We start from the raw sequence: 15,730 nt of genomic DNA, 5'->3' as shown, positions 1-15,730 counted from the left end.
ATTTTTAACCCACCCTCACAGACAGGTAACAGTCTTCAGTGTGACTATCAGAAAACGAAAACAGGAATCAGCATCTCTCTGTGTTTCTGTTTTCAGATATGTCTTTAAAATCATTTTTAATATGACTTTCTTTTCTGCTTTTACCTTAACCTCAATCGCACACCTGTTTCTTTTACATAGAAATGAAACCTGGGTGGGTTTCCTTTTACAGCTGCATGTCATTCAGCATCAGCCACTTCGCTTCCCAAGAAGAAAATCTAATGCAGAGGTAAGTGCATCTCACTTAGGTTTGTAAAAATAAATATAAATTTCATAATTAAGAGCGTAATGCACCAGCCTGTCTGTAATAAGTTAAAATAAGATGTTAATTGCTATGATCGCATTAAGTTTGCAGGAGTGGTTTTGAAGAGAGTCTGGCATTCCCACTTCCTCTTGTGGTGCTATAAAACAACAATCAGCACATGAATGCTCGCTCATTTATACAGCTCTTGAAAACACAACACTCTGTAGACTCTTTGATAGAAAATGCAGTGTTCTTAAGAAGGAGATTTGATACCCGAATACAAGTTGTCTGCTGATTTGGAGACTCTTATTCTGGTTGAAGGTAGGAAAGTGTTTATTAAAGATGAATATATTTGTCTTTATAATTGTTAGATGAGGTAACCTCCCTTGTATTGACATTTTATTTGTTTGTAGGGTGAATATATGACCTCCATATGCACAGAAATTATATCAAACTCAGCTGAAAGTTTAGAATTTCTGAACATTTTGTGCTGCTTTTCTGCCTTTATTCGAATAAATGTTACATTTTATGTATTTAACACATAAGAAAGGGTGCAGTGAATGGAACTAGTCCATGCTGTATGTGCTTTCAAATACAAAATAAAAATTGAATGGATAATTACCTTCATGGTAACAGTTGCATTTTCATTTATCTCCTTCAATTCATCTGCCTCCTCTCTCTCCTGCAGCCATGCTTTGTGAAGGCAGATTGCTGAGCATGACCTACAGTGAATTGGAAGAGCTGGACTCCCTCCCTCCTCAGAAGGCTCTCCAGAGTGCTTATGGGCTACCGAGAGCAGCTGCTACCCTCATACCGAGCTCGGCCAGACGCACTCCGCTCGTTCATCACGGCTCCCCGGAGCAGACAGGTAGCGCAGACAACAGAAGTGCTTCAGCGGACTTGTACATTTCTCCGTTGCAGTCCTTAGATCTCCAGAGAGCCCACGCCGCCAGACAGATCTCTCCAGAGATAGAGATCCCGGCCCAGGATCGCTCAGGTGGTGATGCCCCATTCTTGGTTCCCTCCTTCTGCCAGAGCATCTGTCAAAACTACAGCGACCTCCACATTGGGGGTGACCAGGTGCTGCCTCTCTCGACCAATGACGGCGAGCTGAGGGTCTGCACCGATGCCCAGGCGGTCGGCCCCTTCCTCCAGTCCTGTGACGTCCCGCCGGCTGTGGAGGATTCTCTCCTAGGACAAGCGTGTCAGGGCGGGCTGCCGTATCCGCAGAGGGGAGGCTCGAATCGGTGGAGGCTGGGGAGTGGTCGTGATCGGAGCTTTTTGCTTCAGGGGCGCGAAGGTCCGTTCTCCAACTCCCTTCTAAATCACTACCTGGAGCAGAAGCTCTTGGATCTGTACCAGCAATACATGATGGAGAACATGGCCAGGGGAGGGGCCCCTGGTTCCGAGTCTGACGGAGGCCCCATCTGCCCTCTGCTGGGTTCGGAGCTGGTCCTGACGAGCCTGGACCAGATCACTTTGCAGCTCAGCCGGGAAGGAAACCTGGAGGCCGGCCTGGCCAAAGACATGGTCCTGAGCTGCCTGCTGCGGGTGGCTGGTGACATGCAGTCAAGTGAGATCAGCACTCCCTTTCTGCAGATTTCAAGTGAGGCATCCAGGGAGCAGCTCACAGAGAATAAAGAGGAGTAACCCCGGTGTCAAGGAACTCTCTTATCCAATTCTCCCTTTCATTTTAGTTGAACGCCAAAAAATAAAATGGAACTGACAACTGCATTTTATTATTTTGTTCTTTTATTAGCCGTTGAGAGGATGTTGAGAGCAAGTTCTGCGATCATTAATTACAAGGAGAATGTGCTGTATTTATGAGTTTTAATTTGCAGTCTTACCACTAGCGTGTGTGTGTTGTACTGTTTTTTGCAGCTTTCCCTTTTCTGAAAGGACAATAAAGACAGGAACTGACAACTGAAACTGATATTTCCTCTTTTTCTTCATTTTTAACAAAACAACATATCTTTGACAACATCAGCTCCTTGAATAGCAACTAATATTTTCTTGTGGTTGCTTATCATTTATTTATCTATTGGAAATCTCTCTTGATAGTGAAGGAAAACATGATTTAAAGTAACAGAATAAAATCATGCTGGTAAGGTCAAAGTTCCCCTTCACTCAAAAATGTGTTATTCTTATTGTTATTTAACTTGGGTGCGTGACCTTCGCTGTGCAGAATGATGTATAACGTTGTGCAGAAAGTGTGGATGCTTTCAACAGTCTGTATTTAATGTTGTAGGCCTTCACCTATAAATGTGCACCGTCTCTCCTCAGTGTCTTGCTTTTTCATGGTAGGTATTATGTTTCGAGCATCTTGGAGAATTTGCTGCATTTCTTCGTCTGTGTGCAGACAATTCCATCTGTTGCAGGACTCCTTGTTCTTCTTGTGGCTGAATGCCATCCTTTATGACTCTGGCTGGAGGTTTAGGGTTGATGTGCTGCGTGAAAGGTAAGAATCTAAACACATTATGAGCTTAAAACCTACGAGGCAGTACATGCAGGGTATGGAGGCTCATTGTAGTGGCTCTTATGTAAGTTCCAGTTCACATAGGTTAAAAATGAACTTCTCAGTGAAGTAAATCTTCAGTGTTTTAAACTGAAATGTCAACGTATTTATGGATTCTGGAGGCAGAAAGATTAGATTGTATGTATGGAATATCTGAAACAGACACAAGTGTTTTTATACCTTGTGTGCCTGAAACATTTAACCTCGCAAATTCAAACTTTATCATTTACTCCCTCAATAACAATAAGGATCGAGGTTGACTTTCTGACAAAGTCTGCAGTTTGATAAACAGTCACAAGGGGGAAGCATTATCACCTATTAACCCTGACGACTTTGACACACACCCTCTCCCCGTCTATTTATTTCATTCCTCCTCACCTTCTCCCTCGCCCATCATCCATCCACCCGCCTCCTATCATCTGTTACTCCATGACGTCACCGGGACCGGCTTGTAAATCTGCAATGCCAAATTGGCCATTGTGTTTGTGATACCGGTGTACGCTTGAGATAAGGATATCTACATGGCATGATTTCTGCAGGAGAAAATATAGCACAAACGAGACAATCCGCAGGGCTGCAAACTGGCGCATTTGCACATGAAAAGTCACATTTATTTTTCACCTCCCCCCCTTTTAAAGTGCTTTGAAAGACCTGCAACTCCATTCCAGCTCAGAGTAGCCGTGGCCTTCTGAGCCAGTGTTTGATCAGCTTCCTTGTTTCCTGTCCAAACAGAGAGCCACAGGAGGAAACTGTGTTTACCGAGCTGAGTGCCGCAGTCGGAGCCCTGTGAAGTCTCAAGGCCGCAAAGACACATGTTTGGTGTTTCTGCTTCTATCCGGACTGAACATTCCAGGTACACGTTAAAGGGGAACCAAGTCCTTCTAGACCTAAAGAGAAAATGCTCACATATAAATATAACTCAGGTCCAGCAGCGTGAGCACATTCAAATGAACTGATTTCCACAAACCTTGGAAAAAAAATGTAAAACAGACCCATTGTTCCAGCTGGAGGTTAAGAATTGTTTAAAGGGCTGAAGGTAGTGCTTCCTACAGCGGTGTCTCTAACAGACTTCTCTTTCTTCACAAATCCTCAACTTCACCAAATTAGCCAAATTATGCAAATTGTTTTCCTTCTCAACAGATTTACAAAATATCTCGCTGTGTTTTACTTATTTGTGGGCAAATAAAATATAAATAGAAGGGCAAAGAGTTTAAAAATTTTGGTAATTAGTAGTGTTTTTTTTTCTCTTTAAGGAAAAGAACGGTTAAGGTCAAGTAATGAAGGAGAAGCCATGAAATAAGAGCAGGGACAGAGACGGATGAAACGAACGGCAAGCTGGAGTGATTTAAAAAATGGGAGGGAAAAAAAAAAAAACACATTTCTCTCATAGTCTAGCAATGAAACTAACAGGGAGGTTGAAGTGTTGGAGTGTCTTTCAGAGGTTCATAAAGTAATTTCCTTGTCACAAAGAGCTTTTAACATGGAGGGCAGTAGAGGCAAGGCCACAAGATTTCATATCAAAACCAAGGTCCCAGATACACTCTCACTATTGTGGCTTTAATGCCTGTAGCACTCTGTGGCTTGCCTTTATTTAAAAAAGCTTTTACTATGTAGCCTTGTTAATTGGAACAGTCATGTATGTTTACTTATATTTCTTTTTCTTTTTGTGACTGTGATTAAAAAACTTCTATCACAATTTGTCAGAGCCTATTGATAGTCAAGAGGCTTTGGGCTCTTTGCAGAGTTGGACATGGATACACACACACACACATGCACAGATAAACACATATGCAGTCACACACACTTCCAGTTATTCCACACTTTTTTGCATTGGAGAAATGCAGTCCTCACTAAATCCCCCCTCACATATAAATACATATGCGGAAGTGGAACAGATGGGGAGCAGAGTACTTAATTCAATTAACATTTGTTCAGAAGCTGAATTCTTTCTCCTATTTTCATGGATGGCCTTGAGTGAATGCCCTTTTTTTTTATTTTTTTTATTTTTTACCCGGATTACATCTACTAGAGTGACCTAATGTTCAAGTGGTAGCATGCTGGAACATTTAATGACAGCCCTGCTCTGTATCTGGCTGATTGACACTGGGACACATCGGTGGTGGAACAGGAGAACACACATTTCCCGGTCAGTTAGCTGCTCAAGGTTGCAGGGAGCCTGCAGCGGCGCTGGTGACCTTGGTTAAGCTACAGCAGACAGAGAGAGACCTTGAGAGACAGCGGTGCAGCAGGATCTGGCTCTCAAAGAGCTGGGAAACATAATGTGTTCATGTTTGACTATATATCATAGAACACAGTACCCACGTGAATGTGGATAGTAACTGGCTGGAAAAACAGATTTTATCCATATGTTCTTCTTTTACCAGACTTTACTCTGTATTCAGCTGTGACACTCATTCATGGAATACTAATGATTTACCTCATCTGCCATATAAACTGATTGAGAAAAAATTTTCATGAAACTACAATAGTTAAGTTTTTGAAATAAGTTCTCCTTGAAGTTGTACTTTTTAAACCGTATCAGGTTCTCATGGTCGTTTTCGTTGTGAATGAATTCAGCAGTCGGGATTTTCTTTTGATTTTGTGTTAAGGTTCAAAGTTTGGAAGTCCACGGTGTAATTTAACAGCCTCGTTATAAAATCAGTCCTGAATCTGCTCTACATCGCTGTCAATGTGATTAGAAATATAAGCAGCAGCTCCTCCTCAGGTCAGGTGAGACAAAAAGATTTAAAAAAATGAAGCACAACGGATTCAAATTCAACTTTACCCAGTCTGCAATCAAAACACTTGCTATTCTAAATGTTGTTGCTCTCTGTACTACGTACGTAATTCAACACTTATATGTTTCAGTACAATTTGTATAATATATGTACATATACTTGCACTTGCATCTCCTATATTGGTTTAGTTTAAAAAAAAAAAAAAAAAAGAAAGTTAACTACACCTCCATATACAATGTATTTGAATAAAAAGTGAAAAATGTATACGGTTTCAGCATTTTGATGCAGATAATGAGCCTTGCGAGTTAGACATGCCTCACACGTATATGAACTCCAGCGCCCTGTCTAACAGTGAAATATGAAAGAGGCTCATATGGAAATGTATAGGAAAGAGAGCTTAGCCTTTGAAAATGAAATGTTTAGTGAAAAATATTCTTCGATTGCTTCATAATAAAAGGCAACTAAAGCAATACAGAAGCTAAAGGTCTACATTTTTTGAGTACTTACTGCCGGCAGGGGTGAAATAAATTCCCAAGGGGACCCCTACATGGACAAAAAAAAAGACTTCTGAGCCTGTGTTTTCCACTCTCAATGGACTGTGCTGGCAACAGCTATTAACTAAGTATGCGGTAATTAGACTGAATATGCATTTATTTAGGAATATTGTACATGCAAGCATAATGTGTTCTGAAATAATAAAGGCCAAAGCACTACATTTTAAACTCAAAGCCCAACTAACAAACATCTGAGACAATGCATTCATATGCCTTATTATTATCAAAGAAATGAGCAGTTACTAAAATTGTCACAGCTCATTTCTGCAAGTTGGTGCTGTGAGAATCTGGGGCTCAGAAGTTTCACAAGTTTCAATTCATTATTTCCAGCATTGAAATTATTCTGACATCTCTGAGACATCTGAGCAATGAAAATGATTTCCTCTCCAGTTATAGTCTAACTTCACTGATTAAAATAAAGTTGTCCAGATTTTAGTAGGAAAAAAAAAAAAAAGTGAAAACCTGGTGCAGTTTTATAGAGAACAAAGACAAATGTAAGACATACAGTCTGCCAAGGTAGCTCGGCAAAGGATTGCCTCCTATAAACAGGAAGTTCAACAAGTTGAGCTGGCATTTAGCGGAGGCCTTGGCCTTGGCAAAAGCAAACATGTATAGAAAGCAACACCCTGAAAAGAGATGAAAAATTTACTGGTACAAATAAATTGTGAAGAGGAGGCAGAATGATGTGCTAAAGCAAATTTTCTAGTTAAGCAAGGCCAAAGGATAAACTTGAAAAGGTAGAAAAGAAGGAAGCGTAATTGGAAAGAACTTCTTTTTATAAAAGAATCTAGGATTATATTGACACAGGTGAAATGTGGCGTGCTTTCAAACCACAGTCCGTGGTCACAATAAAATGCTTTGTTTGGACAAACAATTCTTACAACAAATCCTGTCACAGATGGTGAATATTCACATATATTCTCCTTTTATTTGGAAATAATTGATATTTACCGACATCAGACATGTTTATGAGCTGTGAGCCTTTTTCTCCATGGTCACAGAAGCTCATTGTGCAAGTACAGATAATTTATTTACAGATGAAGTATCTGAAAATAAACTATGAGGCTACACAGTTCAGACACACTACCTAAAATGATGTAGTTATAGTATAAGAATTACATCCTGCTTGATTTGTGCTGATATCAAACCAGTGGGCTCAGTGTCCACTTCATCCTGTGTAAATGGGAGCAAACTGTTTTCTGAACTGGCACTGTACCATATTTATGGCCTCTCCAAAATGTTATAGCAAAGCGTATTGCAATGGTTTACATTCAGGTCAACTTGCCAAGATGTTTTAACAACAATTTCTTGGCCCTGGTGTAAAACAAAGTAGAATGGACTTGATGACATGCTGCAAAAAGAAATAATTTACACCTAAATAAATTCAATAAAAAGACTTTTGTGTTTCTCTTTGGTGCAACCAAGAAGCTGTTATGGCTCAACTGCAGCCAACAGTCACGTGAAAAAAAAAAGAGAGGGACTATTCAGCTGAACTGCAGGCTGTGTTTGCACAGAGCAGAAAGGAGACATGTACAGAAAAAAAAAATATGTAAGAAGTAAAATATCAATAGCAAATAGAATGATTTTTTTCTCCAGCATTGGTAACATCTGTGGGTGCTAGGTAAATATATTGTGCAGGCTGATTCTGGGTTTTTTCAATTTTTTTTGAAATAATAAAATCAACAAAATTCAATTTTTGTTTCTGTTTTATGGCATTATGACTGTGTCATACATCATGGAGGGAGTCTTTGGGTTCTCTCTGCTTTTAGCCACAATTAAGCTGCTCATAGTTATAACCTCCTTCAACAGGAACAGATTGGGGCTAAGTGCCACAGAGTGAGGAAATATTTGGTCTTTTCCTCTTGTTCATGCAGAGTTGGAGTAGATGTTTTTGAGGAACACAAATTGTACAAGCATTAAAAAAAAAGATTTAATAAAACATGATTGTGTACAACAGAAAATATGGCAGTTGATGTTGAGAGGTCTGTCAAAGATTGAATGAGTTTTGCTGTGAGAGACCCAAGATTTAAAGAAATGTTGTTGTGGTATGAGACTTATTTTGGATTCATGCATTGATTTATCTGTTTATCTGAGGCTGTTCAATTCATTTGCATTTTTAGTATCACAATAGTATAATTGCTTATTATCAGCATAGAACTGTCATAACATGACCGACTGATGATATATAGATGGAGAATACTAAGGGCCCCAGTATGGATCCCTGTGGAACTCCATATTTTAGTGGCACTAAAACTGACTTATACAGTGCCGTGAAAAGTATTTGCCTACTTCTAAAATTTGCGTTTTTTTTGTGTGCATATTTTCCCCACTTTAATGTTTAAGATCATCAAACAAATGTAAATATCAGACAAATATAACCAAAGTAAACACAAAATGCAGTTTTTAAATGATGATTTTATTTATTAAGGGAAAAAAGTATTCAAAGCTACCTGGCCCTGTGTGAAAAGTACAGTAATTGCCCCCTAAACCTAAAAACTGGTTGGGCCACCCTCAGTAGCAACAACTCAAATCAAACATTTTCTACAACTGTCAATGAGTCTTTCACATCTCTGTGGAGATATTTTTGCCCCACTCTTCTTGCAGAATTGTTTTAATTCAGCAACACTTGAGGGTTTTTGCACATGAACTGCCTTTTTAAGGTGATGCCATGGCATTTCAATCACATTCAAGTCCAAACTCTGACTAGGCCACCCTGAAACCTTCATTTTTTAAAAGCCATTCAGCTGGTGTGTTTTGGATCGCTGTCTTGCTGCAGAACCCAAGTACGCTTCAGCTTGAGGTCACAAACTGATGGCTGAACATTCTCCTTCAGGATTTTCTGGTAGAGAGAAGAATTCATGGTTCCGTCAATCACAGCAAGTCGTCCAGGTCCTGAAGCAGCAAAGCAGCCCCAGACCATCCCACTACCACCACCATGTCTGACTGTTGGTATGATGTTCTTTTTCTGAAATGCTGTTACTTTACACCAGATGTAATGAGACACACACCTTCTAAAAAGTTCAACTTTGGTCTCGTCAGTCCATAGAATATTCTTCCAAAAGTCCTGGAGATCATTCAGACTTTTTTTTTTTTGCAGAAGTAAGATGAGCCTTTATGTTCTTTTTAGTCAGCGGTGGTTTTGGCCTTGGAACTGTGCCATGGATGCCATTTTTCCTCTCTTCCTTATTGTTGGGTCATGAACACTGACCTTAACTGAGGCAAGGGAGGCCTGCAGTTCTTTAGATGTTGTCCAGGGTTCCTTTGTGACCTCCTGGATGAGTCGTCGCTGTGCTCTTGGGGTCATTTTAGTCGGCCGGACACTCCTGGGAAGGTTCACCACTGTTCCACGTTTTCTCCATTTGTGGATAATGGCTCTCATCGTGGTTTGATGGAATCCTACAGCTTTAGAAATGGCTTTGTAACCCTTTCCAGACAGATGTTGATCCTTTGGGTCACGGCAGTTTGTTGCAGCTCTTTCAGATCTTTTGGCCGACTTCATTTTGTCAGATTGGTTCTATTGAAGTGATTTCTTGATTGAACAGGTCTGGAGGTTATCAGGCTTGAGTGTGGTCAGTGAAGTTGAAGTCAGCTTTCCAAAAAATGTGATTAGCTATAGTTAATCCATGATTTAACAAGGGGGGCAATTACTTGTTCACATAGGGCCAGGTAGGTTTGGATAGCGTTTTTCCCTTAAAACGTGAAATCATCATTTAAAAACTGCATTTTGTGTAATAATAACAACAACAACAACAACAATAATAATACTCAAACTGACTAATTAATTATCAAGAGTTAGTGATTGATGTAATGGTAGAAAGATCTAGTGGTGATATTACATAGCAGTAGCCTATAAAACACATTGTGCTTTATATGACAATTATTATGAAAATGTAGGCATCTTATCAGTATTAATAAAGCATTTTTTTATTCACAAATACTTTGACAACTAAGACAGCTTTGGAATAAATTCGGTGGACCTGAAGTTCAAAAATGTGTTTGCACAGTGAAAAACTGACCCTTAAGCTCTCATTTATAGAAAACAAATGTTTGTTAATCTCTTTAAACTGTGAGTTTGTGCCACAGCTGTCGTACAGCATCATCTCAGCACCACAGGTTTCCACAAAAACGAATAGTTTGATTTAATAAGCGTCAAACAGTGTATCCTATCAAGTGTATTAGTAATTTTGTCACATATGCGTCTGTCTTTGAAGGCATTCAGGAACTCAAGCAAAGCCTTTAAATAGGAGTCAGAGCTCAGTTAACTACAGTTTGCTTCTGGACACACGTGGATGTTGGTTGAGAGTCAAGCAAGAGCAAAGAAATCCTAGCATTCGGACCGAGCAAAGACAGTCTCCTGTACAGAGCCGACACCATCTCTGACAGTATACCTGAGGAAGAATGACGTCTTCTTTCAACGGCTTTCTTTTCCATCAAGGTATGTAGCTCTTTTTCTCATAACTAAATACTTTTAAATTTATGCATTAGCTTGAAATTCAGTGCTGAACAAATTCTATATTTTTACTGATTATAGATATTCAGTGTATGAATACTGAAGGCAAACTATCCGGTTTACTTTTACCAAAGCTCCAATATCACACTTAGCAGTTTTAAACAAATGTAAGACACATTTTGCCCTCCATATAGAGAGCAGTACTGTGTGTTTCACCTCTAATATTTCCTTTTCATCTTTCATTAGATACTTGTGACCCACCCGTCAACACTGTGGAGTCAGCCATGCAGCGGAAGAGAAAGACGCTGACTGATAATCTCCTGGAGTGGACAAGCCCCTATGCCCTCGCCCCACCAGCAAAGAGAAGGAGAGTCTGTGAAGACAAACCATCAACCAAACGTCACCTCAGAGATCTTCTCACCACCCAACAAAAGGAGAAGGATCTCTGATGATGTGACACCTCACAGTGGAATCTACTCGGCTGTCGAAGCCTCAGACTTCTTCTCAGTGCACCAGACGTCAGACCGTCAATGCAGCTGAGCCCCCGACCACCATGCCATTGTTTAGTTTCTTCTTAGTTGTTTAGTTAGGTAGTTACTTAGTTAGTTCTTTATTTAGTCCTTTAGTTAATTCTTTGGTTAGTCCTTTAGTTAATTTTTTAGTTAGTACTTTAGTTAGTCATTAGTTAAGTCTTTATTTAGTTCTTTAGTTAATTATTTAGTTATTTCTTTAGTTAGTTCTTGTGATGACACGGTGGATGGAAGGAGGCAGACACGCAGGCCAATAGTGGAAAAGGTGGTTTTATTACAAAGCAGGGAGGGAGAGTGACGGGTGAGCCCAGAGGCAGGGAGGTGATCCAGTGGGGAAGGCTGGTGCAGGTGCTGGGGGGCTGTAGCCAGGTGAGGGAGGGGATCCGAGGGATCAGCGCTGTGGCTCGTGAGGGGAGAGACGGCTGTGCTTGGAGAGGTGGGCTGCTGCTACTGAGCAGGTGGAACTCTTGATGGGAATCCAGTGGAGGTGACAGCTGGAGAGACGGAGGGAAACACACAGTTTGGGATGCACTCGCACAGAAAGACTCAAGACTTCAAAACTCTAGTGCACGACTGAGAGGTGGCCTAGATACCCTGTGAGAGGAGTTCAGTCTTCTGGCACTGGGACGCAGGAGACACCAGGCTTTAACCGGTGCCTGATTACTGATTGGCTGCAGGTGCGTAATCACCTGGTCGGAGCCTGATTAGCCTGAAAACACAAAGCACACGACACCAACACCAAGCACAGCCGGAAGTGAATTATAAAATAATGGTGTTCCTACCAGGAGCACCACAGTTCTCTAGTTAATTGTTTAGTTTTATTTTTTTGCTAATTCGTTGGTTAGTCTTCAGTTAGTTTTTTCTTATTTACTTAGTTCTTTAGTTACATAGTCATTTATTTACATATTTCTCTCATTTATTAATTCATTTGTTTCTTTGTTTATATTGTGGAGATATTTATATATAAAAAACATTGAAACTTATATAAAATCATGTGATATGGATTTTTGCCAACGGCATCCTTCTTTCTGTCACCAAATACTCTGATATCTTTATGGATTTCATACCTCTGGGTCTTCTTCAATGTTAGGAATATATTATCTCAAAATACTCGATTTCTTTCCACCTCTGTAAAATATGTGGGAGTGATTAGCATCCATGGTCCACACTGTCTCCAAGATTGTTGTTGCGGTTGGAGTTTTTAACTTTTAAAATAAAGTTTAAAAAAAAAAACACAAAAAAACAAATAAGATTCCCCCCAACCCTTTAAACTTGTTGATGAATGTTGTGTTGCCCACATAGAACCCTCCTCTGTTCGTGTGATGTTTAGTTCTTTTTCCTGTTTTGCTGTAATATACCTGAAATTGTGACCTGTTTATGATGAACCCGGTATCATTTAGAGAGAGTTCCAGTGTTTAAATTGTTCAATTACTTCAATCAGAATATTTATCACTGTGACAATCTCTTCAGATATTGTAATTGTATTTAATTTAAAAAAAAATTAATCTCTTGAATTCTCCCTTAATGTGCATAGCACATAGTTCCATCTTTGAGCATACTTTAACAAACAAACAAACATAAATAAATAAATAAAAAATACAAAAGTCAGCTCGTGAAATGTTCTGGTCCATATGTTGCTGCATCTTACAATAATGCAAAACAAAATGCATTGGATACTTCTGGTGTGAAATACTTGATCATAAAAATGAAAAAAAAAAAAAAAAAAGCTATTTTCTTTGCACTTTTAAACTGTCAGTTGTACCACAAAAAAATAAAATAAAACAAAACAAATAAATATTGGTAGATCCTGATCCAAGTGGACCAGAGTTCTGGAGCTTCAATGGTTCTTTTAGTCCATAACCAATCAGCCAATCACCTGTCAATCATTGGTTGCTACGGTGATTCCCACCTTTCAGTGAAGCTACAGAGTTTAGTTGTAGAGAGAAACAGAAGATTAGACCCTTGAACAAATGGTCACAGTTCAAAAACTATAAGTTGTTTTACACAAATTCTTTCACTGTATGAAGCACAATCTTGTTTTGAACAATCTGATATATTTTCATGGTCGATACATTCTGTGCTCTGAGACATAAACAAAAACAACAACAACACACATCCTACAGCAATGAGACTCACTCTGGATGAAAGAAGACACAAATGGCTACATTTTTATGTATAAACTGTTCGTGCGGAGGAGAAATTGTGAGGAGACAAGGTTAGTCGCATTTAAAAAAAAACAACGCACATTCAGGTCTGAACTTGAAGAAAAAAACTTGGAAAATAATCTTGATATTAAAAAAAATCATAAAACTTTAACTACGACTGTAAAAACAGTAAAAGTCATGAAAACACAAATTTAAATTAATTACATTTATAACCTTGTGACTCGTTTAAACTTCAAGGACTGAGGCTAAGGCTGGGGGGTCATGACAAAAATGTGATTAGCCACAGTTAATTCATGATTTAACAAGGGGGCAATTACTTTTTCACATCAGGCCAGGTAGGTTTGGATAGCCTTTTTCCCTTAAAACATTAAATCTTCATTTACAAACTGCATTTTGTGTTAACTTTGGTTATCTTTGTCTAATATTTTAATTAGTTTGATGGTCTTAAACAATCAAGTGGGGGGAAATATTAAAAAAAATAAGAATTTGAGAAGGGGCAAATGCTTTTTCATGGCTCTGTAGTTATTTAGTTTCTACACGGATTGATCTTTGTGAAGTCCTACAGCACTTAGGACACTTGTTTAGAAAGCTGAGGAAATTATTCAAGTGGGGGTGAGATGACTTTGTGGTTTCTGGTGTTCTGTGTCCAGAATATTAGCACAAGCACAAGTCAATGCTATTATTTACTGTGTTGTGAAAATAAGCAGAGATGGGTAAAGAAGAAACCAGAACTTAAGTAGAAATAAAAGTGCTCATTAAAACAACAATTTAATCATACCCCCAGGCTGCATTTCTCAAGTGGGATTAATTTAATTTAATTTATATTCTTTCTTTGTTGTCTCCTTTGTTATATTATATTATGATTTGAAAATAAATAAGCAAATCTGATAATCGCAGACTGTTTAAAAATCATAGGTATAAAAAAATGTCAACGGGATCCTTACCTCTTGACATAATTCCACGATGTACAACACATAATCGTACTGATGAGATTCACGGCATTCATCTGTGGAAAGTGCAGCAAGTCAGCATTAACACAAAAGACAGACTTGCTGCTCTCTGTCTGCACAAGCCAAACTCTGACAGTGGAAAAAGAACACGGTTACATCATAAATGCTCTACTTATTTAAATTATTGCATTAAAATTGCTTTAAGTCAACCAAAAAAAATCACTTAAGTACACGTAATAGAGTAAACGTGGCTGATTGCTCGCCAGTTCTGAGTAGACGTATTTAAAAGACGGAACTTATATTGAAATATAAATTTCTTCTTATGCAGCATTGCAAATAATAACACTTGAAAACTACAAAACCAAGTAAAGAGTACATCCCCTATGTGTAGGAAAAGTACAAACCAGGCAACAACCTCAGAGTCTGATAAATGAGGCCAATGTGAAAATACCGTAAACTGCAATTCCTTGAATGGCCACTTGTGGCTGACTTTAAAAGTGAGTCATTTACCATAAGACGGCCTGTTAAAATGTTTAACTTTACAGTAGAAATTAACATGTTTACAGCCTGATATAGCAAACAGTTCTGGTCTCTATAGAGCAATTTTTTCTGTTTATGACAACTGTACAGAGTCATACAGTCATGACTTGACATTCCGACCCTTAACTATCTGAAAATCTTGCTATCTGACTGGTTTTTAGGAAAAATGAACGGAACCCATAAAAAATAGCCTTTACATACCGACAGCCTTGGATTCCAACTCCAACATGACATTTTATGTCACAAAAAAGTATAACGGCGTATTATCTGACTTAACAATCCCACAGATTTACTTTCCTTTGATGTCAACCGACCGGCCCATGCATAAGTGTACCGGTCAGTTAGGTGTGAAATCCAGCAATGTGTAGTGTTCTAACAATACACTAGTCCCACTCATTGAGTTTGGCCAACTAATTAAGTCGGTTTACATCAGTTTGTTAGTAAACAACGCTACAGGACACAGGAAGGATAGGTTTGGTACTTTGAAGTTCTTTGAAGTATTAAACAATGTGACATGTTTTGACACCTGAACAGTTCTATGAACCTATATATACTGTGGTTGTATTGGGCTTATCAATCATAGAAACAAACTGCTTCCATACTGTTACACACCAGACATCACATGTAAAATTGCATCTAACAAGTTTATTTTGCCTCATATAAATCACAACAGTATCTATACATAGAGAGTTTATTATAACAACTATAAGCAATAAACATGAACAACAAATGACCGTTCAAGCATCAAGCCCTCCTTGTATCTTGACCTCCATCATGACAATCCGACAGCCTTGCTATCTGACATAAAAGGTTTTACATTTAGTGTTGGATTATCAAGTCACGACTGTAGTTTGATTGCATGCCATTTAGACATGGTGGAAACCACTAGGGGCTGCAAGATGGCTCGGTGGTTAGCACTGTTGCCTCGCAGCAAGAAGGTTGCCAGTTCGCGTCCCGGTCACCGGGATCTTTCTGCGTGGAGTTTGCATGTTCTCCCCGTGCAGC

The 15,730-nt window shown here is 39.1% G+C and overlaps 1 protein-coding gene across 2 annotated transcripts; it reads left to right on the top strand.

Annotated features, from left to right (window-relative positions):
* Positions 1 to 240: 240 nt before the first annotated feature.
* On the top strand, positions 241 to 2,216 carry LOC103362603 (uncharacterized protein CXorf21). Of its 2 annotated transcripts, none has more exons than XM_008289004.1 (2): positions 241 to 268; positions 972 to 2,216. In XM_008289004.1, the coding sequence occupies exon 2, from the start codon at positions 974 to 976 to the stop codon at positions 1,931 to 1,933; it is 960 nt and encodes a 319-aa protein (XP_008287226.1). In that variant the 5' UTR covers positions 241 to 268; positions 972 to 973; the 3' UTR covers positions 1,934 to 2,216. The 2 variants fall into 2 exon arrangements, with proteins under 2 accessions (XP_008287226.1, XP_008287225.1); XM_008289003.1 differs by lacking the exon at positions 241 to 268 and adding an exon at positions 478 to 604.
* Positions 2,217 to 15,730: the final 13,514 nt, after the last annotated feature.

The sequence above is a fragment of the Stegastes partitus genome, unplaced genomic scaffold (genome assembly GCF_000690725.1).
Source record: "Stegastes partitus isolate 25-593 unplaced genomic scaffold, Stegastes_partitus-1.0.2 Scaffold587, whole genome shotgun sequence".
Lineage (NCBI taxonomy): Eukaryota > Metazoa > Chordata > Actinopteri > Pomacentridae > Stegastes > Stegastes partitus.
The sequence above is the reverse complement of the archived record's forward strand: the minus strand, read 5'-3'. Positions and strand labels throughout refer to the sequence as shown.

Excerpts from the sequence above, each read along its gene's own strand:
- LOC103362603 (XM_008289004.1), top strand. The coding sequence starts at position 974 with ATGCTTTGTGAAGGCAGATTGCTGAGCATGACCTACAGTGAATTGGAA.